General features: G+C 41.5%; 1 protein-coding gene across 2 annotated transcripts in view; it reads right to left on the minus strand.

Annotated features, from left to right (window-relative positions):
• Positions 1–26,713, minus strand: part of LOC129696173 (lethal(3)malignant brain tumor-like protein 4) — a 281,807-nt gene that overhangs the window by 147,347 nt on the left and 107,747 nt on the right. For both annotated transcript variants that reach the window (XM_055633744.1, XM_055633743.1), the window contains exons 13-14: positions 20,027–20,178; positions 19,192–19,268 (exon numbers count right to left, since the gene is read on the minus strand). In XM_055633744.1, the coding sequence (XP_055489719.1) occupies positions 19,192–19,268; positions 20,027–20,178 (229 nt within the window). The remainder of the gene's footprint in view (positions 1–19,191; positions 19,269–20,026; positions 20,179–26,713) is intronic.

A 26,713-nucleotide genomic window follows, 5' to 3' on the forward strand; every position in this document is an offset into this window, starting at 1 on the left:
TAAAAATCGTGAATTCCAAGCACACAATTTTATGAGAGGCCTTCAAGTGACAATTTTAATGAAGGCACACAAATACATTGTTATTGGGAAATATATTCATTTCTGATATTTTTCATTTAAAATCTTGTTTTAAACATTGTAGCACTTAAGAGCAGAAAGAATGATACTTGAGGGGATAATTTTGTCTACAGAATTACAAAACTTGTACTCCAAGAGCAGAACTACATTTTCTAACAGCATTTATTGGAGACTAGACTAAGTGGGTCCCATTCACACAGAAGGCCTGGTCCCTCAACGCAACCCATTCCCCAACGCAATATTCCACCACCCACCCGTTCCCCCAACACAACCCGTTCCCCAACGCAATATTCCACCACTCACCCATAGCCCCTAACTCACCCATAGCCCCTAGCTCATTTCCCCTCATCCCCCAGCACTCCCTCCCCCTAGATAGATAGAGAGCATCCTGAACATTGCAACCCTCGCAGGATATTCTATACATTAATTTTATGTAACCATTTTCTGCGCACCTCTTGGTATAATACCTGATCTACCGGTAATGTGCCAAAATCATGCCTATCTTATATATTACAATGTTCTAAACCAGGGGAACAAGGATTATTTTACTACAAATACTCAGAAACAAAAAATAATTAAATAAACTAAAGTGGCCAGCTTATCAGCTCATCAAATTTTCAAAAAACAGTTTGCCGAATATGGCCATTGTGTTCAGAGAATGAGGGCAAGTACATTAGTCATTTGGAGTTGATTCAAATGGAACACTTGTTTCCAGAAATGCATCCTGAATGCCAAGTGAGATAACAGTGTATTGTGCTGGGGAATATCATAGAATTTAAAAAACATGAAGTTACACAAAGGGGTGCTTTGGCAGGATAGATTAGAGGGCTCGTCTAGGGAGGCTATTTGGGTGGAACTGCGAAATGGGAAAGGTGTAGCAACACTTATAGGGGTGTATTATAGACCGCCTAATGGGGAGAGAGAATTGGAAGAGCAAATATGTAAGGAGATAGCAGATATTAGCAGTAAGCACAAGGTAGTGATTTGGGGAAATTTCAATTTTCCACACATAGATTGGGAAACACATTCTGTAAAAGAATTCTATACATTTGACAGCTGGAAGGACTCAGCGGGTCATGGAGTCTGAAGGACCCTGACCCGAAACCTCGCCTGCCCGTTTCCTTCCACCAATTTCATGTAGTCACTTTTCAATAAAACCCCACCGTCCCAGTTATTCCAAGTCCATTTAATTCCGCATGCTCCATTTCATTCATTAAGTCGCCGGTACTGTCAAATCGTTCGTTTTCGGTCAATACTGTCTGAAGAAGGGCGACGATAGACACAAAAAGCTGGAGTAACTCTGCGGGACAGGCAGCATCTCTGGAGAGAAGGAATGGGTGATGTTTCAGGTCGAGACTCGTCGACAGACTGGTAAGGGAAATGAGAGATTATAGATGCTGATGTATTGTAGAGAGATGAAGAACAATGAATGCAAAAAAGTAACGATGATAAAGGAAACAGACCATTGTTCGCTGTTCGTTGGGTGAAAACGAGAAGCTAGTGCGACTTGGGTGGAGGAGGGATAGACAGAGAGGGAATGCTGGGGTTACGAAGTGAGAGAAATTAATATTCATACCACTGGGCTGTAAGCTGCCCAAGCGAAATATGAGATGCTGTTCCTCCAATTTGCATTTAGCCTCACTCTGAATGGAGGAGACCTCGGCAGAAAGGTCAGTGTGGGATTGGGAAGTGTTTGGCAACCGGGAGATCAGGTAGGTCCAGATAGCAACTGGGAGAGTCGCGATCCAAAACGTCACCCATTCCTTCGCTCCAGAGATGCTGTCTGACCCTCTGAGTTACTCCAGCTTTTGGTGTCTATTGTCGGGGTAAACCAGCATCTGCAGTTCCTTCCTACACAACAGAACGGTGTGAGGAGCGGTTAATGTTAGAGGCTGCTCACTAACCTCACTCTGTTTACATCATCCTCTCTAGCAATTAATAAATATCATACGGTTACCGTATTATTGACTACAATCGCCCGTTTAAAAACACTAATGACTGCTCTTTAATTCTCAACCACTGGATATTTGCCTGGAAACATATTGCATGTTTTCCTTCAGTGAGATAATTCAATTTTAATAGACTGAGGTGTTAAATCCGGTGCCACTTCACAACAAACTAAACGACCTATAATTTAATTAGAGCATTTAGGATTGATAATAAAATTCCCAAAACTATTTCACATATATAATTCCAGCACCACTTCACACTGAGCTGTCCGTGATGTTTAAAGGGGCTGGCATCTGCCCTGATCCGTTGTTCGGATAAAACAATGTTTGAAATAATTTGAAGTTTTGATATTAATCCTCGCAGCCTAATGTACACTTTGGGCTAAGATTTGATCCCTGCACAAAGCGCAGTGTAAACGGAATGGAATCTCTATAAACATTCTGAGACTCTCTACATAATGGAAGTGATCACATTCGGCCCTTCCAGCCAGCATTGCCATTCAATATGATCATGGCTGATCATCCAAAATCTGTACCCAGTTTCTGCTTTCTCCCCATATCCCTTGATTCCGTAACCCTAAGAAATTTAAACATGGGAGGCTTTTTATAGTGAAAAAAAAACTGCATTACATCATTTTTACCGTGTGGTGATTTTTCCACACGTCGGTAGACGTTGTTGGCTCAAGAGTAACTCGGGAGAGAAACTTGGTACATCGCAGAAATGAGAAGTAAACGGCAAACTTAGACATACATGTGGGAACTCGTTTAAACTCGTGAACATAAACTTGGAATCTCGTAGAAAACCACGAGTTTGATTTTTTCTTTCACTCGTGGGTGGACTCGCACCGTGAGACAGGGCCATTACAGTGAAGGAACAGCTCCCCAAGTGGGAATATAAATGTGATTTGTAATGCTATTGAATTAAGGTGGACACCTTTTACAATATAATAATAATAATAATAATAATACTACATTTTATTTATGGGCGCCTTTCAAGAGTCTCAAGGACAACTTACAAAATTTAGTAAATAGAGTAAAAACATGTAAGCGGAATGAAATAAATAGTAAATACATCATTAGTACACAAATTAAGGACAGAATTCAATCCAAAGACAAAAATCAAAAACACAATATGAAGAGAGAGCAGAATATGCTGAAGATCGTTCCCGGTAGTTGTTCATACTTTAAAGAAAGTACAAAATCAGTGGTCTTTGACACAAATGGACTTACAATGGAGTTTCCGAGACACAAGTTATGCACTCTTAGGATAATTTATTTATGTTGCTACTAATATTTTAGTGTTAGATAATTTATTTATTTGTGACAAAGCTACAGTAGAAGTAAGAGTCCATACATTCAAAATTATTGTTAACTTAAATTTCATGTCAAGCCTGCACTCCTCCTAACTAGGGGCCCTGACAGCATAAAGAGTTGATGAACTAGTAAATGGTCCTTAGGTACACAAAAATGCTGGAGAAACTCAGCGGGTGCAGCAGCATCTATGGAGCGAAGGAAATAGGCGACGTTTCGAGCCGAAACCCTTCTTCAGACTGATGGGGGGGGGGGGGGGGGGAGAAGGAAGGAAAAAGGGAGGAGGAGGAGCCCGAGGGGGGGGATGGGAGGAGACAGCTCGAGGGTTAAGGAAGGGGAGGAGACAGCAAGGGCTAGCAAAACTGGGAGAATTCAACGTTCATGCCATCCGCAACCCGGGCGGAATATGAGGTGCTGTTCCTCCAATTCCTCCTGGTGCTGGGCCCCAGCTACGCCTGCCTCTTTGTCGGGACGTTGAACAATCCTTGTTCAATACGTACCAGGGCCCCATCCCCGACCACTACCTCCATTAAATTGACGACTGCTTTGGGGCCACCTCCTGCACCCACACACAACTGACTGACTTCATCCACTTCACCAACTTCCATCCGGCACTCCAATACACCTGGACCATTTCCGACACTTCCCTACCATTCCATGACCTCACCATCTCCATCGCAGGGGACAGACTTCTGACCGACATACACTACAAACCAACTGACCCACACGGTTCCTTCTTGAACACATCGTAAATGGTCCTTTTTTGGTTGTATTTTTTTTTTTTAATTCATTGAAGGAGTGGGAACTTCACAGGCTGAACCAGCAGAAAATTGTCCATCCCTAATTGCCCCTGAGAAGGTGATGGTGAGCTGCCTTCTTGAACTGCTGAAGTACGTGGTGTGTGGGTTTTGTGACAAATAATAGGTGGATACAGGCGAGAGGAGGCTTTGATAGGTTTTGAAGTTTCTTGTTTCTACATTCTACCTGACCTGTCTGTTATAATATGGCAAACACCTCAACTTCAACCTACAAATGGAACTCCTGTGATATCCATGGTGTGCACATAATTAATTGTTCTGAACAACCAAGCCATATGATTGATGCCTTCATTTCCAGAAAATGCAATTGTCAAATGAAAGGACCTAACTTAAGAAACAGAGCAACTTCAAGCTTAGGAGTCACTTACAAATTCAAATTTGTTACAGGTGTCTCTGAAAATGAAATAGCTTCACCTCTCCTTTAAGTGGCCTGTGCATCTTTATTTTTTGGAAGTTGTTAACAACCATTGTACCCAAGGCATAGGTTTTTTCCTTGCCTTCTGAAATGTATACAATGCTTTTTTAGAAGGATGTTTTGCTACTGATGAAATTGATAAAATTGAAAGTACCAGTTCAACAGATGTTATTATAATGAGTGAACAGGCACATTTGCAGTTAAAATTAAGGCCAAATTTTGTGACCAGTGGTGAAGATGCTAGCCTTTCATTAAAGTTGCCATTTACTTACACACCATTTATGGGTGCTTGTCGTAGAATTATTTGAAATCAAAAATAGCGCAATGCCCTCCACAGGGGATCATTTGTGTGTTTTCAAGAATAATCAGAACAACAATAGTTATTAAGACATGCAAAACTTACCAATAAAATAGACATGTGGATGTGTGAGTAACCTTCAGACATGGAACAGAACATTAGCAATATGTCACGTTCACACTTCCTTTCTTTCATTTGAAATCTTTTTATTAGCTTTTTTTCCCCAAAAACAAACACAAAACAAAACAAAAAGAATAATGATAAACATAACAATGATATTGATACATAGGGATCAGGATTACATTAATAACAGGTATAACCTAAATATGAGTCCAGTATCAAAATACACATTGAATATATACCTCTATGTAAATATAGTTACATGTTTAAAAGAAAACATATATATATATATATATAAAAATATATATATATATATATAAAAAAAAAAAAAGATAAAAAGAAAAAAAAAAAAAAAAGAGAAAAAAGGAAGAAACAAAACCCCCCTGAGCTAGATGAAATAAATAAATAAATAAATGGGAACAAAAGCAAAACAGAATCTGAGCTGAGAATTTCAACAATTTAAGTCCCTGTTTGTCATCAAGTCCGTTCTACCATATAACGGTAAAATAACTTTTATAACGGTTGGAGAGGGAACAATTTATGTTGTGTAAAAATGTTGAATAAATCTTCCCCAAGTCTTATCAAATTTAGCCAAGGGTTCAACAATGTCACTCCTGATTTTTTTCTAAATTTAAACATGATATCGTTTCAGAGTACCAATGGAGTGTGGTCGGAGGGTTAGAATCTTTCCATTGAAATAAAATAGATCTTCTGGCAATTAATGTGGAAAAAGCAATCAGCCGATGGGCGGAACGAGAAAAATGAATAGAATCTAACATTGGTAGCCCAAAAATTGCAGTAATATGATGAGGTTGTAAATCAATACCTAAAACTACAGAAATAGTATCAAAGATTTCTTTCCAATATTTTTCCAAAAGTGGGCAGGACCAAAACATATGGGTCAGTGAGGCCATTTCAGAATTACATCTGTCACAGGTAGGATTTATATGACCATAAAAACGAGCTAACTTATCTTTTGACATATGAACTCTGTGAACCACCTTGAATTGTATCAAAGCGTGTCTTGCACACATTGAGGAAGTATTAATTAATTGAACAATCCTCTCCCATTTCTCTATAGACAGAGAAATTTGGAGTTCTCTTTCCCAGTCATTCTTAATTTTACCAAATATATCTATTTGTAATTTCAAAACCAATTCATAAATAGTCGTTATTAATCTTTTCTGATACGGGTTCAAATGCAAATGTTTTCCCAAGTTTTCGGTTTGATGTGGTAATGGAAAAAAGGGTAGAGTAGCCTTCAAAAAATGTCTAATTTGTAAATATCTAAAAAAGTGTGAATTAGGTAAATTATATTTATTGGAGGGTTGTTCGAAAGACATAAACAACCATCCAAAAACAAATCACGAAAAGCTACTAATCCCTTCCTCTTCCATAACAGAAAGGTTTGATCAGTACTAGAAGGTTGGAAGAGAAAATTAGATATGATAGGACTCGATAAGATAAAATCATTCAGTCCAAAAAACTTACGAAATTGAAACCATATTCTTATTATTGGTTTAGTCGTATATTTATTCAATCTCGTAATTGTAAAATGTAACGAGACCCCTAGAATAGAAGCCAATGATAGCCCTTGTATAGAATCATGTTCAAGATTTATCAATCCTGGGCATAGGGTATCTTCTAAATCTTTTGTCCAAAATGTTAAATAACGAACATTGACTGCCCAATAGTAGAATCTAAGGTTCGGCAGTGCCAAACCACCACACTTCCTATTCATTTCTATGGTTGTACCATCCATTCAGCATTGATACCTTTGGTTGTACATTCAAAAGGCAGGCAGTATGATAAATCGTTTGCAATGATTAAAAATTCATAAAGAATACCTGCATCTTTTAAATACATGTATATAATTGATTGATACTTTATTATCACATGTGACACGTCACAGTGAAATTCTTTGTCTTGCATACCAGACACAAGGTATACAAAGATCCGCATGTAGGCCGCCAACAAAGTTACAAAATACTCCTTATAATCCCTCTTTGTTTTCTCGGCGTCCCTCCTCCGCCACGTCACTCTTTGTTCTCAGGGCCCCCCACCAAGTTGGATTCCTCTTCATTCTCAGCACTATTCCTCATTCTCGCCCGACATCCGGCACTCACCGCGGGCTCTTCCTCGGCTGCTTGCCACCGGATCCTCTCTTGGATGGCTCCACAGTGCTCACCGGAAGTTTTTGAGGGCCCACCTCGCTCATCCACATCTTTCCTCGCTCCTCGACATCTTTCCTCGCTCTTCAACGTCTTTCCTCGCTCAACGGCCCACCTCACTCCTCAGCATCCTTCCTCGCTCCTCGACGACCCTCCTGGCTCTCGGCGATTGCTCGTGTGTCCCTCTTCGCTATCACGGCATGGATCCCCGTCAACCCTGGGAGGTGAGCCGGGCTTACTGGATGGGTAATGGCTATGGAGCACGTTCAGACAGTTATTCTACAACAAAATCGGACTAAATCGGAATAATTTAATAATACCATAACATGGAATTTTTCAATATAACAGTGATGTCTTGGTAGGTGTGCAAGATGTGCTTTGTGTCTACAAGGGGCAGATATTCCCCAAGATACACAGTCAGGAGGCTGTGGATTTGAAAATAAACCTAGTGGTCAGTATCTGGAGTGCATGCAGTGAGGACAGGGTTGCAGCAATGGAAGTATTGACCTCATCTATGGTCAATGTTAATCAATGCATAATCAATTACCAAGTTATTCCAATTAGACTATTTTTATCTGAAGCATGGCTCCATTCATTGTTCTTCCATTACTCAGTTACCAACAACTTCTATCAATGACTACTCTAATCTTCCTACGCCCCAACACACCCACACCCATTTAGCAGTTGCAAGTCTCACCCACATTCCATCATGACTCGAGCATCATTCAGACATCATCCCGCAGCTCTGCTCTTGCTCCCCCATCCCCCCCATTCATATCAAGCACAGAGTCCCCCTCGTCCTCACCTTCCATCCCATCAGCCGTCACATACAGCACATAATCCTCCGACATTTTTGCCACTCCAACGGAATCCCACTACTAGCAAATACTTCCAAATTGGAGGAACTCAACCTCATATTTCGCTTCAGTAGCTTACATCCCAGCGGTATGAACAATGACTTCTCTAACATCAAGAAGCCATTGCTTTCCCTCTCTCTCCATCCACTCCCCCTTCCCAGTTCTCTTACAGTCTTACTGTTTCTGACTACATTTTATCTCTGTACTACCCACTTCCCTGACACCTGTCTGAAGAAGAGTCTAGACCCAAAACGTCGCCTATTCTTTCTCTCCAGAGATGCTGCCTGTCCCGCAGAGTTACTCCAGCATTTTGTGTCTATGTTCAATTTAAACCAGCATTTGCAGTTCTTTACAACATCATTCAGGCATGGTCTGACAATCACTCAGTACTCTTCTGCAAGACAAGGTTTCAAACAACAGAGGTCATAGTTTGCACAAGTTAACCACAGTGCGGGTTGGGATGCTGACCAACTGATATTATATTAGAATAATTATTTCCACAATTAAACTAAAACACAGAACTTCATTCTTAGAACTCTTAGGATATGCATAACCCCCAAAACAAGGTGAAATAACCTGAAGTTTATGTTGTTGAATTTGACTATAGGAGCGAATAGTTAATTTAATGTTAACTTACATTCAGTAATGATGGAGGTAACAAATAGAAAGCGAAAAAAGTTTCAAAAATGTTGTTACATTTCTAAAAACAATTGAACACTGAAGGACTTTTCACTTCGCACTTCTTAGTTTTGCCTTTTGGAGTTGTTGTTTTGTAGTAATTCAAATGAACTATAGTACATGGCCAAAATTTCATTTATTTTTGAACAGAAATGTTCCAACTTTTCTGCATGTTGAGTGGATGTATACAGCAATTTCAAACTGGATTTTCTGAGGAATCAGATCTAACCTCTTGGTTTTCACATATAATTGCGAAAGTGTGAATGCTGGTAGCTGCTGTCCAACTTATTCCTTACTAACAGTGAGCATGACCTTCCCGCTATTTCTAACCACCAAATCAGGTACATCGCACTTCCTGATAATACAAATTACAGTATATGTCCTGACATTAATGTGTTATTTTAATTAAAGAAAACTACTGTAAATTCTTCTCTCTTTAACTAAAACCTTCTTGCAGCCTACAACTAGCCTACTTTGCACAAAACAAATGTCGGTTGACACCTGCATCACTAATTTACCTCATGCTGTTTCCAACTAAAAAGCAAAAAGCATTTTAGAATTATTCAGGCATTTTCAATGACAAAATAAAAGAAAACAAGTTATTTTATGTTTTCAGTAAAATGTTGAGAGACAAGAGGTTTCTCTTGATCGCACAAAGATGGGTTGGTTTTCTGTATTCATTCCACAAATCTCTGCTTGAGAACTGTAGTTGTCATGCAGCGACCTAAATATTCAGGATAACATCTGGCAGCTTGACACTAGCAACCTATTAAATCCTATGCATCAAACGAGAGAAGCATTTTTGTGGGAAGAAAAGACACAAGCAAAACTAAGTATCAAGAAATCATCTAAAGAATATGTACAAATTTAGTTGACTATATAAGGGAATTAAGATTTTTAAAGGTTATTTAAAGTCAGAGGGTCAATATTTAAAGGTGATGTACCAATTTTTTTTTCGTAGAGGGTGGTGGATGCTTGGAACATGCTGCCACCGTTTGTGGTGGAAGCAGATATGATACAGTTGTTTATGAGGATTTTAGATGGGCACATGGATGAGAAGGAACGGAGGGGAGTGGATCACATGCAGATAAATGAGATTGGTTTAGCCTGGAATCATGTTCGGCACAGACATCTGGGGCAAATGTATCCCTATACTGCACTTTGCTATGTCCTTTGTTTTATGTAACTACATCATCTCATTCCTGGGAATTCATTGACACACCTTTGAACCATGAAAATGAATTGCATGAATAGACTACTCTGTACAAACATCAAGTGTCAGGATATGGAAGATTTGTGCCTACCTGGTGAAATGCTGAGATCACCAGACAAATACAAAATGAACCCACCATTGGAATCTGGCCTGCAACAATTCAGGAAAGCTTAGACACCTGCTATATTCTCCAACAAAGACCTCAAGTTTATACTGAAGGATAAAGATTTTATCTGTATAGAAACAGATTTTGTGCATAATCCTGGGATAAAGGTTGATGTGCTCCCGAGTTAGGAATTCCAGGCAAGGGGTCAGATCACCAGATGAAATAACTTTAACGCAGAGATGGACTCAACTCTCTGCCACAGAAGGTAGTTGAGAATCTGGCCTGCGGTGGCTAATAATTCAGGCAAGGGATTCTGACACCTGCTATATTTCCACAAAGTTTGCCACTCCAGTTCTGTTAAGTTGCATCAGCTTCAGTTCAAGGAGTACGAGAAGAGTACGAAAAGAAGAATTGGGGATACGGTTAATGTGTGCGGGCAGCAGTATACAACAGTGCCAAAATAATTGGTAAGGAGTATTCTGAGTATTTTGTTACAAAAACAATTTAATGATGCCCTTTAAGAGGATAGTGGGGACCTCTGCTGAGGAAACTACAGACCAGGTATTCCTGAGTGCAGCACGTTTAATATTAAAGGGTAATAACATTTTTGACCTGTCGTTTTTCTTTCACAGCATCACCATGAGATGTCTACACTAACTTGTTTGAATACACTCCCAGATTTTTTTTGCATGCCTTCATTATCCAGCGAATGTGATTCAGGAGGGCGCAAGCAAAATGCATTACCTTCTCCAAGATTTTATTGTGATGAGCGGTATAACAAGGCATTGGGGTGCAGTTAAGCTTTTTTGGTGCAGTCGAAGATATCATTGGGTTTGAAAATGTCCAAAAATCACGTTTCTGGGTCTTGATCCAATGCTGGAAGCATTTCAGTTATCGTACAAGGAGTAACTCAGCAGGTCAGACAGCATCTCTGGTGGACGTTCAGGTTGGGACCCTTCTTGGCCCAAACAGTAGAATGATTGGGCAAAAACTATTTCGTTTACCAACCCTCTCAACATAGCCACATTCCATCTCATCAATATTTGTAGCAATTCCCTTCGTTATATATTTCTCTGTCAACCACATTCTCAAACACTCGATTCATTCTAGCATTTTTCAGAACAGCTGTTCATGTCAAACCTTCAAGCCTGTTGAGAATCATTAGCATCTTAGGGGGCGCCATCCAGTTGGATATGGCTGCCCAGCCTGCAGCTGTCTGGCTTTTCACGTCTTTCTTTTATTTTTAGTGTGTTAAAAAGTGTTTTGTTTGGAGGTCTATTCTTTTTCATGTGGGGGAGGGGGGGGTGAGGGGGGAAAGGGGGAAACTGCTTTTCCTGGTCCCTACCTGGTCGGAGATGCGGCTTTTCTCCGGGCAGCATCTTCGACCCGTCCTCGCGGCCTACCAACGGGCCTGGAGCGGCGTTTCCTGAGGGGACCGGCCAGAACCACGGCTTCGGCGGCGGCACAGCGCTGGAGCGCTGTCGCGGAGCGAAGCGGGCGATGCCTTGCCCGGGTCGCCGCGCTGGAGCTCCAGAAGGCTGAGACCGCAGGTGAACATCGCGGAGCTGCGGGTCTGTGGAGCGGCCAACCGCGGGCGGCGGCGCTGACTTTAACATCGGGAGCCTGGGATCTCTGGCTGAGATCATCAGTGGTGGAGCTCCGTCCAGCGTGGCCTGTTGGCTTTGGAAGCCGTAGTCTCCTGTAACAAAGTGGCCGTTCCAGGTGCCCTAAGCCGCTGAGAGGGTTCTCCAGACGCCGGTGCACCATCATCTGGCGAGAGGGCCTGAAACATCGGGCCCTGTAGCAGCGACTGCGGAGGACTCAATAGACCCCACTATGGGTGGACAAGGGGATGCGGACTGGACTTTGTGCCTTCCCTCACAGTGGGAACCATTGTGGGGGATGTTTTTCTGTTTATTGTTCAATTCTTTAATGTTGCGTCCTATCTTTATTTGTGTGCTGCAATGGCAAGTCAAATTTCACTACACCAATTGGTGTATGTGGTATAAAATGACCTTTGTTCCTTTGTCCTTTCATTGCTTATGCTCCACATTCTAACTTTCAGTTCATGATCAGCACCACAGAAACATAGAAACATAGAAACATAGAAAATAGGTGCAGGAGTAGGCCATTCAGCCCTTCGAGCCTGCACCGCCATTCAATATGATCATGGCTGATCATCCAACTCAGTATCCTGTACCTGCCTTCTCTCCATACCCACTGACCCCTTTAGCCACAAGGGCCACATGTAACTCCCACTTAAATATAGCCAATGAACTGGCCTTAACTACCTTCTGTGGCAGAGAGTTCCAGAGATTTACCACTCTCTGTGTGAAAAATGTTTTTCTCATCTCGGTCCTAAAGGATTTCCTCTTTATCCTTAAACTGTGACCCCTTGTTCTGGACTTCCCCAACATCGGGAACAATCTTCCTGCATCTAGACTGTCCAACCCCTTAAGAATTTTGTAAGTTTCTATAAGATCCCCCCTCAATCTTCTAAATTCTTGTGAGTACAAGCCGAGTCTATCCAGTCTTTCTTCATATGAAAGTCCTGACTCTCAGGAATCAGTCTGGTGAACCTTCTCTGTACTCCCTCTATGGCAAGAATGCATTTCCTCAGATTTGGAGACCAAAACTGTACACAATACTCCAGGTGTGGTCTCACCAAAACCCTGTACAACTGCAGTAGAACCTCACTGCTCCTATACTCAAATCCTTTTGCTATGAATGCTAACATACCATTCGCTTTCTTCACTGCCTGCTGCACCTGCATCCTTACTTTCAATGACTGGTGTACCATGACATCCAGGTCTTGTTGCATCTCCCCTTTTCCTAATCGGCCACCATTTAGATAATAGTCTACTTTCCTGTTTTTGCCACCAAAGTGGATAACCTCACATTTTCTTTACACTCACCCATCCCACTGAAAGAAATAATCTTGTTCTGAGGTGCCCAATGTACATGGCAATCACTAGCTGCATAATTCATTAAGATCATGACTGCTCAGATTTTAACCTCAACTCTGCAATCTTTTCTTTTCCTATCAAACCTTATTAAAAATCTATATTCAATTATTCTAATTCCACTGCCTGGAAAACTCTTCCCAGGAAGAGACTTTTGAAGACTCATGATCCTCTGAGAAAATAATGATATACCATATATTTACCTTATAAAGGCAACTTCTTATATTTTAATAATAATAATTAAATAAAGGTTCTGAAGAAGGATCCGGACCCAAAACATCACTGATCCATTTTATCTAGAGACCCGCCTGATCCGCTGAGTTACTCCAGCATTTTGTGTCTATCATATCTTTAAATAATGATTCAAAATTCGTAATTCCCCAACAAGAGGAAACATATGATCCATATCAATCCTGTCAAGATTCCGTAGTATCTTGTATGCTTCAATTCAGTCTCCCCTCTAATTTTCTTTGGTTATGAATCTAGTTTACATAGATACATAGACGATAGGTGCAGAAAGAGGCCATTCAGCCCTTCGAGCAAGCACCACCATTCAATGTGATCATGGCTGATCATCCACAATCAGTACCCCGTTCCTGCCTTCTCCCTATATCCCTTGATTCCGCTAGCCCTAAGAGATCTATCTAACTCTCTTTTGAATGCATCCAGTGAATCGGCCTCCACTGCCTTCTGAGGCAGAAAATTCCACAAATTCACAACTGTGTGAAAAAGTTTTTCCTCATCTCAGTTCTAAATGGCCTTCCCCTTATTCTTAAACTGTGGCCCCTGGTTCTGGACTCCCCAACATCGGGAACATGTTTCCTGCATCTAGTGTGATATTATATCTCTAGTGGGAACGTGGTTGGCAGAGGAATATATAACGAAGGGATTTGCTACATAATATTTCCTTCGCTCCATAGATGCTGCTGCGCCCACAGAGTTTCTCTAGCTTTTTTGTGTACCTGCTACATAATATTATATGTTTCTATAAGATCTCCTCTCATCCTTCTAAATTCCAGTGTCTACAAGCCCAGTCAATCCATTCTTTCATCATATGACAGTTCCGCCATCTTGGGAATTAACCTCGTGAACCTACGCTGCACCCCCTCAATAGCAAGAATGCCCTTCCTCAAATTAGGTTGCCGACTATTCCTGGCAAGGTAACCAGCCTATTCCAGTAATGGTCTACTAAACCTTTTCTGAACCACTGAATATCCTTCTTTACAGAAACAGAGCAATACTGTACACAGTAATCCAGGTAAGATATCAACTGCATATAGACACAGAAAGCTGAAGTAACTCAACGGGACAGGCAGCATCTCTGGAGGGGAATGGGTACCATTTTGGGTTGAGACCCTTCTTCAGACTGGTTAGGATAAGGGAAACGAGAGATATAGACAGTGATATGGAGAGATAAAGAAGAATGAATGAAAGATGGGCAAAAAAATAACGATGATAAAGGAAACAGGCCATTGTAAGCTGTAAGAGAGTGAATATGCCGGGGCTACCTGAAGTGAGAGAAATCAATGTTCATACCACTGGGCTGCAAGCTGCCCAAGCGAAATACGTGATGCTGTTCCTCCAATTTACATTTAGCCTCACTCTGACAATGGAGGAGACCGAGGACAGAAAGGTCTGTGCAGGAATGGGAAGGAGAATTAAAATCCAGCAACTGGGAGATCAGGCTGGTTCACGCGGGCTGAACAAAGGTGTTCCGTGGAACGATCGCCCAGTCTGCATTTGGTCTCGCTGATGTATAAGAGTCCACATCTTGATCAACGGATACAGCAGATGATGTTGGAGGAGGTGCAAGTGAACCTGAAAAGCCTGTCGGGGTAGACACAAAATGCTGGAGAAACTCACTGACCCGAAACATCACCAATTCCTTCTCTCCATAAATGTTGCCTCACCCGCTGAGTTTCTCCAGCATTTTGTGTCTACTTTCGATTTTACCAGCATCTGCAGTTCTTTCTTAAACAGCTGAAGTTCATGAGTTCTGCATGGGTGCAGGAGGCAGCACCGATGCAGTCATCAATGTAACAAGATATCTGACAGAAGTCCGTCTGAATTTGCCTGGTTGGGTAAAACTAATAAAGGGGCACAGAGCAGCACAACCCTGAACATCTTCAAAGATTTGTTTAGACTGAGAAATTATCACATATAAAATTGCATAAAGACAAATGATATTTATGGAAAGAGAAGCAAGATCAACACTTCAGAACAAAGGCCATTGTCAGAACTAGGAAGAAGAGAAAACATTAGTTTTAAGTTACAGAGAGGGTGGGGGAGGGAGGGAGGCCAGAGTTGCCATGGAGATTGGCTGTAAACTAGGTCAGCTGTTTGATTGGCTAATGGAGGCAGTTAGAGAGAGGGAGAGAGAATCTGAACAAAGGAGCATAAAGGCAATGAAATAGGTGCAATTGGAATACTTGAAATTGTAGCTTTTTTGTCATCGGGCCTGGACAGCTGTAACATGCCCTGACAAAAGATGAAGTGCTGTTCCTTAAGTTTACATTTGGCCTTGTTATTGCAGTATGGGAAGCCAAGGACAGACAGAACAGTGTGGGGGTGGGATGGAGAATTAAAGTAGCTTGCAACCAGAAGCTGAGGGTCTCCCTTGTAGCCAAATGCTCTACAAACAAGTGCTGTATAAAGCATTCACCTCATCTTGATTTATTTCACTAGTATAGATGGCCAGATTTGAATACCAAATGTAGCACACATTTTGGTCGATGGGGGTGGGTAAGGGGGGAACTGCTTTCGGTCGCCTCCTCCATGGAGACGCGACTTTTTCCATGTCACCTCCCTCACACCCTAGCACCAAGGTGCGGCCTTTCCCGGAGTCGGGGCCGGAGCTTCAACAGTCGGCTCAGCGTGACCTTTTCATCGCGGAGCGAGCGTGCCCTCATTGGGGGTCGCCAGAAGGGAGTGCTCCGATCGCTGGCCCGTGGCAGCCTGAAGCCGGTCTGTGGAGATTCCAGCTGGCGCGGTGTCCGGAGCCTGGGATCCCTCGTTGGGGACCCCGGAGAAGAAGAGCTCTGACCGCCGGCCCACATCATCTAGAAGTTGCGGACTGCGCTGCTTCTAACCGCTTGCGCGGCGGGGACTTACCATCCGGAGCTGGACCCCTCGCGGGGGATCCCTGGAGAAGAGCTCCGACCGCCGGCCTGCGGCCTACTTCATCTTCAAGCCGCGGCCTCTGGTTGGGAAGCACCGATTCGGGACTTACCTTGCCTGTACATCTGGCCGCCCGCAGCGGCGACTGCTGAGGTTTATGGTCCCGACCATGGGGTAACTGGAGGACTGACTAAACTTTGTGCCTTCCACCACAGTGATGAATGCAGTGGTGGATGTTTTTGTGTTCAATTTTTTATTGTGTATTGTGTGTTCTTTTTTATTGTACTGCTGCTGGCAAGTTCATTTCACTCACATCATTGAGTATGTGATGAATAAATCTGACTATTGACTATTGACACTAGATTAAAAGTTTAAATGGTTCACCTGGAGGGCCTTTTTCGATCTCTGGATGGTGGGAAGTGAAAAGGTAAAAGAACAGATGTTGAATCCTTGCAGTTGCATGGAAACACCATAAGAAGGGGAGGGCCTGATGGGGAGAGTCGAGCAGGTTGTTGCACAAGGGAACAGTTCGTCCAAAATGATCAAATGATCCATCTGTAATGCAGGCTGTTTTTCTCTCACCATTAGTACAGCCTGACCTGCCCATGTCCCACAGCTCTGCATTTTTGCATATTTTTACTTTCCTTTGTTGCCTTTTCACTCTTTAACTGCCTTTCATATCTTTGCAGACCTTTGTCCAGATTTTCTCTAACTACCACCATGAACTAATCGACTAAATTACCTCATACACAATTTATTATCATGGCAACCCTGGCCTCAGTTGAGAGATGACCAGTTTTCCTATTCTCCCCTCCTTCCCTCTGCAACATATTTTCCAAATTCTTTTCCTGTTCTGACAAAGGATATTCAACCTAAAGCATGAATCCTCTTTTTTTTCCATGCGATCTGCTGAATACCCAGCATATGCCTGTTTTCTTTTTTAATTTTCCTTTACCTTGTTTTCAATTTCCCAATCCATAACATTGTATACACTTTCCCAATTACTTGCTGCCTGTGAACACAAGGCTTTTGCAAATTTGCATTTCAGAAGTCTGTAATCTGTCAGCACTTGTATTATTTGCCAGATCCTTGTCCAGTGCTTGTGTATTCTTACACAGCTTTTCACAACTTACTTTTCCTGTCTATCTTTTGTGTCGTCAGCAAATTTTGCAACCACACTTAATGGTGCCTTCAAAGTTCTATCTATGAACTACAAAACATTAAAGTCCCTTTATATCTTCAAATACCCTTTTCTACATAAGAATTGGTCTACTGGCACAATGAATTGATCTGTTGCATCTTTGCTACATGCTCTATACAGTGCAAGGAAATCTATTGCTCAAGAAAGGAATTACTAACTCATGCTTGACCACCAACTGCTTAAGATTAATAATCCTTTAAAACCCATCATGAATATAAATTCAAAGTTACACCCTTCTGTAAACAGAGTCATTGACAATTAGTTTAGTTTATTTATTTAGAGATACAGGGTAGAAACAGGCACTTCGGCCCACCGCGTCAGTGCTACCGGTGATTACCCATATATTAGTTCTTTCCTACACACTAGGGAAAATATACAGAGGCCAATTAACAAGCAAACCTGCAATGTGGGAGGAAACCAGAGCACCCGGAGAAAACCCACATAATCACAGGGAGAATGTACCAATTCCTTACAGACAGCAATCACAGGCAGTCACCGTGGGCAGTCACGGTGGCGCAGCGGTAGAGTTGCTGCCTTACAACGAATGCAGCGCCGGAGACCCGGGTTCGATCCCGATTACGGGTGCTGTCTGTATGGAGTTTGTACGTTCTCCCCATGACCTGTGTGGGTTTTCTCCGAGATCTTCGGTTTCCTCTCACACTCCAAAGACGTACAGATTTGTAGGTTAATTGGCTTGGTAAGTGTAAAAATTGTCCCTAGTGGGTGTAGGATAGTGTTAATGTGCGGGGATCGCTAGTCTGAACGGACCCGGCGGGCCGAAGGGCCCGTTTCCATGCTGTATCTCTAAACTAAACAGCACCCATAGTCAGGATTGAACCCGGAACTCTACCCCTGCGCCACTGTGACACCCTATTGTATGCACCCTTTCATGAACAATCCACAAACACACATCTAGACTATTCAGAGTTACATTATGATGGATGTCATTTGTTTGTTGCCAGCATCTTTTGGCCAAGTTCACGCATTGCTTAGTAGGTAATGTCACACACTCATCCCGAGCACTAAAACAGAGTCTGAGACCCAGCTTCGCTTGAGAGCAAGGCAGAGAAATTGATGTGATGAAGCCTCCAGTACTAGTCAGCATCTATAGCAAGGACTGGTGCCCAGGGGAGAGGTTACTCGAAATCTGAAGGAGGGCAGAATTACACACATCCGCCTAAAAAAACAAGATAGAAGCTGCTTGATTCACTCAAGCAACTGTACTGGATGATACCCTAGCCTGGAAAATGAACACTTTTAGTCATACCTTTAAAGCCCTGTCCCACAGTACGAGTTCATTCCAAGAGTTCTCCCGAGTTTGCCCTGATTCGAACTCGGAGATTTACGGTAATGGCCACTTGTCGGTACTCGGGGTTCTCATGGACATTTTTCAACATGTTGCAAAATCTTCACGAGTCTTCCCGTGTTTACCTGCCATTAGCGAGTCTTCCCTAGTACCAGCCGTTAGCGTTATGACCCGCTAAGAGACGTCCCCGAGCTCCGACGTACCCACTACGTTCATTCTCCATGCTTACCACGAGTTTGATTTTTTTAAACTCAGGAGAGCTCTTGGAATGAACTCGTACCGTGGGACAGAGCTATTAGCCCTCTACTGAGCTGTTTTGGCAATTTTGTTCTATTTTTAATTATAAACATTTAAAGTGTGAAGCATACTTTGCTGAATTAATGAAAGATTAATTTCTGCACAACAGCTATCATTTGCACTCAGTCTGCCAAAATATAAATCTGTATATATTAGATAATAGAACTAAATTAAATAAACAGTAACTATGTAGAGGAATTGAAAGACTCTTATGCTTCTGCAGTTCTCTGAGGCCAGAATTAACCCAATTCCACAAAATGACAATGATCAACAAAGTATTTTGACTCACCAACCTTGAGGAGGAGTAAGTGGTTTGCCTTGTTCCTGACACCAGCCCACGGGGTGGATGTACGGGCTACTAGCATCACACCTATCAAACAGGTAAATATCACATTAGTTAATAAAAATATTAACAAATTGATTAATTACATCCTATCAAAATGGCATAATGGGGCAAGGATCAGATCCATTGGGGTCATTTCTATTGTAATTAGATTAAACATTATACATAATCTGTAGTAGAAGAGACCCGGGTTCAATCCTGACCTTGGGTGTTGTCTGTGTGAAGTTTGTATGTTGTGACCACATGGGTTTCCTCCGGGGTGTCCCGGCTTCCACGCACATGGGAAAGATTTGCGGGCTGGGAAGTTGTTTGGCCTCTGTAAATTGCCCCTAGTGTGTTGGGTATGGATGCGAAAGTGGGATAACATAGAACTTGTGTGAACGGGCGAACGATGGTCAGCATGGACTCAGTGGGCTGAAGGGCCTGTTGTATCTCCGAGTTGTATCTCCAAACTAAACTTTGTTCCCAGTATTACCAATTACATTGGAAAATTGGCGAGTTTGTGAATAATGCTAAAATTTAGCTGAAACACCAGTTACTCCAATGCCAACAAAGGAAACAGGACCTCTAGCCGCTTGCAGGCCATCTCCACCACCAATTCTGTTTTCTAGTATCGGCTAATTGCCTTCTACGCCATGGCACTTCCAGTGAAATAATTCTGAAATGTCGCCCAAGACTCCGCCCCCACTACCCATTTAGAAAGTGAATATTTTAGATCAAAGTATTTTTCTTCGTCCCCTCTAAACCCCTTACCCCTTTAGTTAATGCAGTAACGGAAATCTCACCAATAATCATATGTGTCATCCCAGTCATCAAAATGCACCAAAAAGCGATTGTCTATTATATCAGTCACTGAGGCAACACATATCAGAGAGGGATTCTTCCTGTCAACCGCCTCCAATTTAATTCCTATTCGAAATCCTGAAGGAGTAATCGTCTGTAAGATACAGATAAAAGTTATTGGTTAAGAGCGACTGAAAATGGTAAAGTTTGATGTTCCAAAAGTTGTTACATATTGCATACTTGACAAAACACGCTGTTTGATATTTGGAAGCAGACGACTGTAGACCTGATGTGTTCGCAAGCCCCACTGATGGAATTTTACTTCTGCAGATCCTAGAGTTCCTCATTTATAGTTCTGTTTCAAAATTCTAATTTCTTTGCAAAAGAACAACTTTCAAAACGAACAAAAATGTTACACCTCACTTCCTGAAAACTTTGCTGATAACAGCCACAAAACAAATCCTCCCATTAATTCAGGGACAAACAGCAAAACTTCACCACTACCATCCACTTCCTATTACCAAGCCAAATTGGATCAAATTTGCCATTTGTCTTTGATCCTATGAGCTCCAAGTTTTGGGCCAGTCTACCATGCGGGATCTTGTCAGAGGCCTTACAGGTGCATGTGGACAATATCCAGTGCACTGCCCTCATCAATATGCTTAGTTAATTCTTAAAAAACATTCAATCATATTACTGAGGCAGGATTTTTCATGAACAAAATCATGCTGACTATCCTTAATCAATCCTGCCGTTCTTTTTTTTATATTTTATGTTATTAGAAGTAAGTACAATCATATGGTACCAAAGTGCCTAATATATATTTTCATAATACATTTTATGTCCAGCTTCTTATTTTTTTTTAGTTATAATAAAGAAAGATAAGAATAAGAAAAATAAATTAGATAGTAAAGGATAGTGAGATATATAGTGTGTGAAGAAAAATAAAAAAGGCGAATGAATGAAGAAAGTTGAAGAAAAGAAAATAGGAAAAAGCGAATAAGACATAAAGAAAAGAAGTAAGGAGATCATTGTTTATAATCTTGACCATCCCTCGTTCAGTCCTGAAACAGTTATTTTTTACAATTGTGTTGCACCATATGATTCCAAAAAGACGACAAATGGAGACCAACTCGTTATGAATTGGTCTGATTTATCCATTAGGAGGAATCGCATTTCCTCAAGATGTGCGGTGTCCAACATGCTTGCAATCCACATTTTAAGCGTTGGTATTGATGTATTTTACCAAAATTTAAGTATTAATCTTTTTGCTATTATTAAACCATAATTAAAAAATAAGTTTTGAGATGTGTTCCAATTTATTCCCATCTTCCATTACGCCAAATATAATCATTTCAGTATTAGGTTCCATTCTTATCTTAAATAATTTTGTAAATATTTCAAAAATATCACTCCAAAATCTATAAAGTTTTATGCAGGAAACAAAAGATTGTGTTATAGTTGCGTTTTGGGATAAACATTTATCACAAATGGGCGATATATTTGGATAAAATTTGTTCAATCTTGTTTTTGAATAATATAATCTATGTAAAATTTTAATTGAATTAGATTGTCTTACATTAATCGAACATTTGTGAATATATATCAAGTACTTTTCACATGTAACCTTCGTAATTTTTATCATTAGTTCCCGTTCCCACTCTTCTCTAAGTACCTCTGTCGATGGTTGGTCTATATTTAAAATACTATTATATAAAAATGATATTAATTTTTGTGAGAGCTTTAATATTCATTGCTTCTTCCAATAATTCAGGAGTTATTTTTTGATATCCTTGTATGTATTTTTTCATGAAATCGCAAATCTGAAGATATTTAAAATATTGGTTGTTTTTCAATTTAAATTTTAATTGTAATTGTTGGAATGATAGTAGGTTTCCCATTTCGTACATATCCGCGATCCTTCTAATTCCTAGACATTCCCATTGGTTATATGTTTTATCAATAAGGGATGGTTTAAATAAAGGGTTATTTGCTATTGGCATTAACAATGATAAATTTCGTAATTTTAAAGATAATTTTATTTGTTTCCAAATTCTTATTGTACCATATATAATTGGAATCCTTCTTATATATTGTGTTGTTCAGTTTTTTTGGGGAGAAGAGGATCGTTCCTATATTACAAGGAAAACAATCCTCTTTCTCCATTCTGTCTGTTGGGTAGAACTATCCAGCCAATAAATTTTATTCTTAATATGCACTGCCCAGTAATCTATTTATATTACTAAATCTCTGATCTTGACCGCTTTTGGCCTACTGTGCTGCGATTTCTGACAGAACGCCGCCACCTACGGCCGTCATTTTTGGCCAGCTCGCACAGAGCCCCCCTCCACCTTACGGGTGCGGAGGATTTTTCCCATCGATGACAAATCAGAGAGATATTAATATTTTTTTTTTAATCACCATTCTCTCTGCTGCCCCTGCTGGAGGGAGGGGGAGGGACTATAAAACCAAGAAGTGGTGTGCCTCACTCACTCTCTGCAAGATGGATGAAGCCAAGGGTCACGTCCCTCTGAGCTCTGAATAACACTGAACAAATGTCTACACAACTGTGAGTACCCTTAATGTGGTTTGAAAATGAAAATATGGTTTGTTTGAAGTAAAAAGGCACTGCCTGCAAATGGTTGTTTGGATGCTTTGGCTTGAAATTGAAAGGCAGTACTTACTGCAAATGGTGGCATGCAGTTGAAAGGCACTACTTACTGCAAATGGTGGCTTGGGTACTTTGGCTTGGGAAATGCACTACTTTATGGCTTGAAGTTTAAAAAAATCACCATGCTTTCTGCTGCACCTGCTGGAGGGAGGGGGAGGGACTATAAAACCAGGAAGTGGTGTGCCTCACTCACTCTCTGCAAGATGGATGAAGCCAAGGGTCACGTCTCTCAGAGCTCTGAATGACACTGAACACATGTCTACACAACTGTAAGTACCCTTAATGTGGTTTGAAAATGAAAATATGTTTTTTTTAAAGTAAAAAGGCACTGCCTGCAAATGGTTGTTTTGGGTGCTTTGGCTTGAAGTTGAAAGGCACTACTTACTGCAAATGGTGGCTTGGGAGCTTTGGTTTAAAGTTGAAAGGCACTACTTACCACAAATGGTGGCTTGGGAGCTTTGGCTTGAAGTTGAAATGCACTCCTTACTGCAAATGGCAGCTTGGGTGCTTTGGCTTGGTTGAAAGGCACTACTTACTGCAAATGGTGGCTTGGGTGCTTTGGCTTGAGGTTGAAAGGCATTACTTACTGCAAATGGTGGCTTGGGTGCTTGGCTTGAAATTGAAAGACACTACTTATTGCAACTGGTTGAAAGGCACTACTTACTGCAAATGGTGGCTTGGGTGTTTTGGCTTGAAGTTGAAAGGCACTACTTACTGCAAATGGTGGCTTGGGTGTTTTGGCTTGAAGTTAAAAGGCACTACTGCAAATGCACTTACTTCCTGTTTGCACTGTATATTGATTTTAGATAAAACGCTACACTTACGGCTGTGATTTTTGGTCATCTTACTCAACCTCCCCCTCCGCTGAGCAGGTGCAGAGAATTCTTCCCACCAATGAAAAATAAAAGTGTTATTAGTTGTTTAAAAAATGTTGAGAATCTCTCTCCTGTCAATCACGCCCTGAAAGCCACACCTTTTCCGGTGGGAGGGGGAGGGGTTATAAAACCCGGAAGTGTGGGTGTGGTTCAGTCTCTGCATGATGGGTGAGGGAGAGGTCATGACTCTGTCTGAGCTGTGAATCAACTGAACACACTGAATGTCTACTGAACTGTGAGTTTGGTGTTGTGTGTGGTTTTATGGTGGTTTCACCCTGCATTAAATGGTATGAAGCTGCATTTGAATTTGGTTGCCTTGGACCCGGCTTGAAGTGGAATAAAACTGCACTGAATTTGGTGGCCTTGCACCCTGCTGAAAGTGGTATGAAACTGCACTTGTATTTGGTGGACTTGGATCCAGCTTGAAGTGGTATGAAACTGCACTGAATTCGGTGGCCTTGCACCCTGCTTGAAGTGTTTGGAAACTGCACTTGAATTCGGTGGCCTTGCACCCTGCTCATAGTGGTATGAAACTGCACTTGAATTTGGTGACCTTGAACCCTGCTTGAAATGGTAGGAACATGGATTTGAATTTGGTGGACTTGCACCCTGCATGAAATGGTAGAAACATGGATTTGAATTTGGTGGACTTGCACCCTGCTTAAAATGGAATTTCAAGGAATAGTCACGAGTCAACTGCCAGCCCACCAGCCGTGAGTGAGCTGCCAGCAGATCAGGCTTGAGGGACTGAGCTGCCACCCCAAGAACCCATACCAGCACTCCAGAAAGCCCCCCCACTGGCCACCAATATTGGAATTGGAATTCCAAAATTCGGAATTCACAAATAGTTAGTGTTGTTAAATTTGTTAAAATCATTGGTTATTTGTAATTAAAGTATAATGATTAGAGATTTTCTTAAACCAGCAATTTTTATATTGCAATTAGTATTATCTCGTTCCATGTCCATTATACATTCCCTCGTTAATTCTGTATCCTCAACGTCCCTTGTTTATCTTTGAGCTTTTCATTCAAGGTGAAACATGGCCACCACTCTCAAAAATACATTTCAGACATATAAGCTTGGTAACTGTCTGGAAAGTTCCGCCATCTTAACCAGTTCAAAACTCTATCATAAGAATTAAAAAGTTCAATCTACTTCCTTGTCGACAGCTTCCCCCGATGTTTTCTTTACGATATCCTCTGCATACTTAAAAGCTTCTGTAAATGACCTGTAAATGAGCGTTCAGTGCCGTTATAAGAAATCTTCATTCTGCCTGGAAGAAATACCCCGTATCTCACACCGGGGACACCCTTCAGAGTGTGTCTTGTCTGTGTGAACAATTTCCTTCTCTGGACGACCTCCGGTCGGTAATCACGGAAAATTCGAATATTATCCCCACGGTATGTCAGATTCTTCCCATGAGTAATCTTTCGCAATATAAATTCCACTGAAGAGATATCACGGAATTTCACAATTATCTGTCTTGAAGAATTTGTCCCTCTTGCAACATGCCCAACTCGGTGAGCGACGTCTATTCTAGGTTCTTCCGACAGTTCAAAAACATCTCTGAGTAAATCAGTAACGAAAGTATATGCTTGAGATACATGTCCCTCTCGTCCTTCTTCCACTCCAAGAATTATCAAATTTTGTCTTCTAGATCTTGCTTCCAGGTCCAGACATTTGTCAGTCATTCTTACAAGTTTTTCCTTTTCAGTTTTCTGTGATTTTTTCAAACTCTTTATTTCCGTGACCGTCTCTTTTATCTCATTCTCCATCTCTTCCATTATCTCATCCAGTTTTCCCATATCATCCTTCACATCTTTAAATTTCTTGTTAGTCATTTTCAATTCTAACACACTCTGACTTTAGTTTTTTTTAATCAAATTCCTTATATTGCGTCTTCAGCTCCTTTAACTCACTGCAAGTCATATCAATTTTTTGAGAAATTCTCTCCATATTAATCTCCATTCTCTGCTTATTACTCTCCATATTAGACTACATTCTCTGCATCTTTTCCAGTGTAATATTGATTGTAGCAGTAATCTCTAAAAGCATTTGCTTTGCCTCCTTCTCCTGCTCCTTCTTGTCTCCTTTTGTAGCCATTTCAAACAGAGATCCTTGGTTGTACTATTCTTCTTCTTCTGAGCCTTCTTCTGTCGTTTGCAGAATATCCAAAACTGCTTCAAGCTGGAGACTTATGGTATTCTTTTTAGGAGCTCGTGTGCTTTTTTCTCTGCTCATTTAAAACTCCCGATGTTTGCCGTTAAACTCCCGATTTTCGCGTCGCCTTCTGATGACGTCACCCAGGGGTGAAAACCCAGGGGGGCCACAGGGGACACGTCCCTCCCATGTTTTGAGAGATGGGGGACATCCCCCCCCCCACCAAGTTTTTGTGATCCCGATTTTAAAATCGCCGTTTTTAGTGCTGGATTGAGCCTCCGAAGCCTCACACGTGAGTGTGCACATGCGCGCGTAGCCGTCAAAAAATTGTGTCCCCCGTCCCCTCCATGTTTTGATAGTGAGTTCTGTTCTTGACGTCACCCTTACGCGACCGCAAGCAGCTCCGGTGAGTTTTTTTTAAATCGGTACTTGTTTTGAAACGGCTTTTTAGCGATTTTGGCGGGAGAGGAGCTCAATGCTGCGCCTTAATGCTCCATGGCGCCACCGGACGTTCCCAATCCTGCCTTTCTGAGTATCAATAAATATTGATTCTTAGAATTGTTTCCAACAATTTCCCTACCACTCACATAAGACTGGCCTGTAGTTACTTGGCTTATCCCTGCTACCCTTTTTGAATAAGTGTACCACATTGCTTCCATATATATCTGTGGATAATAGACAATAGGTGCAGGAGTAGGCCATTCAGCCCTTCGAGCCAGCACCACCATTCAATGTGATCATTGCTGATCATCCCCGCTCCTCGGACAATGGAGTCACCCTCCACTAGGGCTCTGCCCGATGTCGGTCTCGCCGGTCGAGTCACATTTCTAGGATTGGAGTCACCGACGTGCCCACCGCTCGGACTGGAAACATTGTCTCCCTGGACAGTTCAAAGGAGGACAAACCTGTTTTCATTAGGCACAGCCAACTAAGTCTTCAGCACTCCACGATTTCCACTCTTTCTCTCCATCACACACCTTGG

Source organism: Leucoraja erinacea, chromosome 4 (assembly GCF_028641065.1).
Source record: "Leucoraja erinacea ecotype New England chromosome 4, Leri_hhj_1, whole genome shotgun sequence".
In the NCBI taxonomy this organism is placed as follows: Eukaryota; Metazoa; Chordata; class Chondrichthyes; order Rajiformes; family Rajidae; genus Leucoraja; species Leucoraja erinaceus.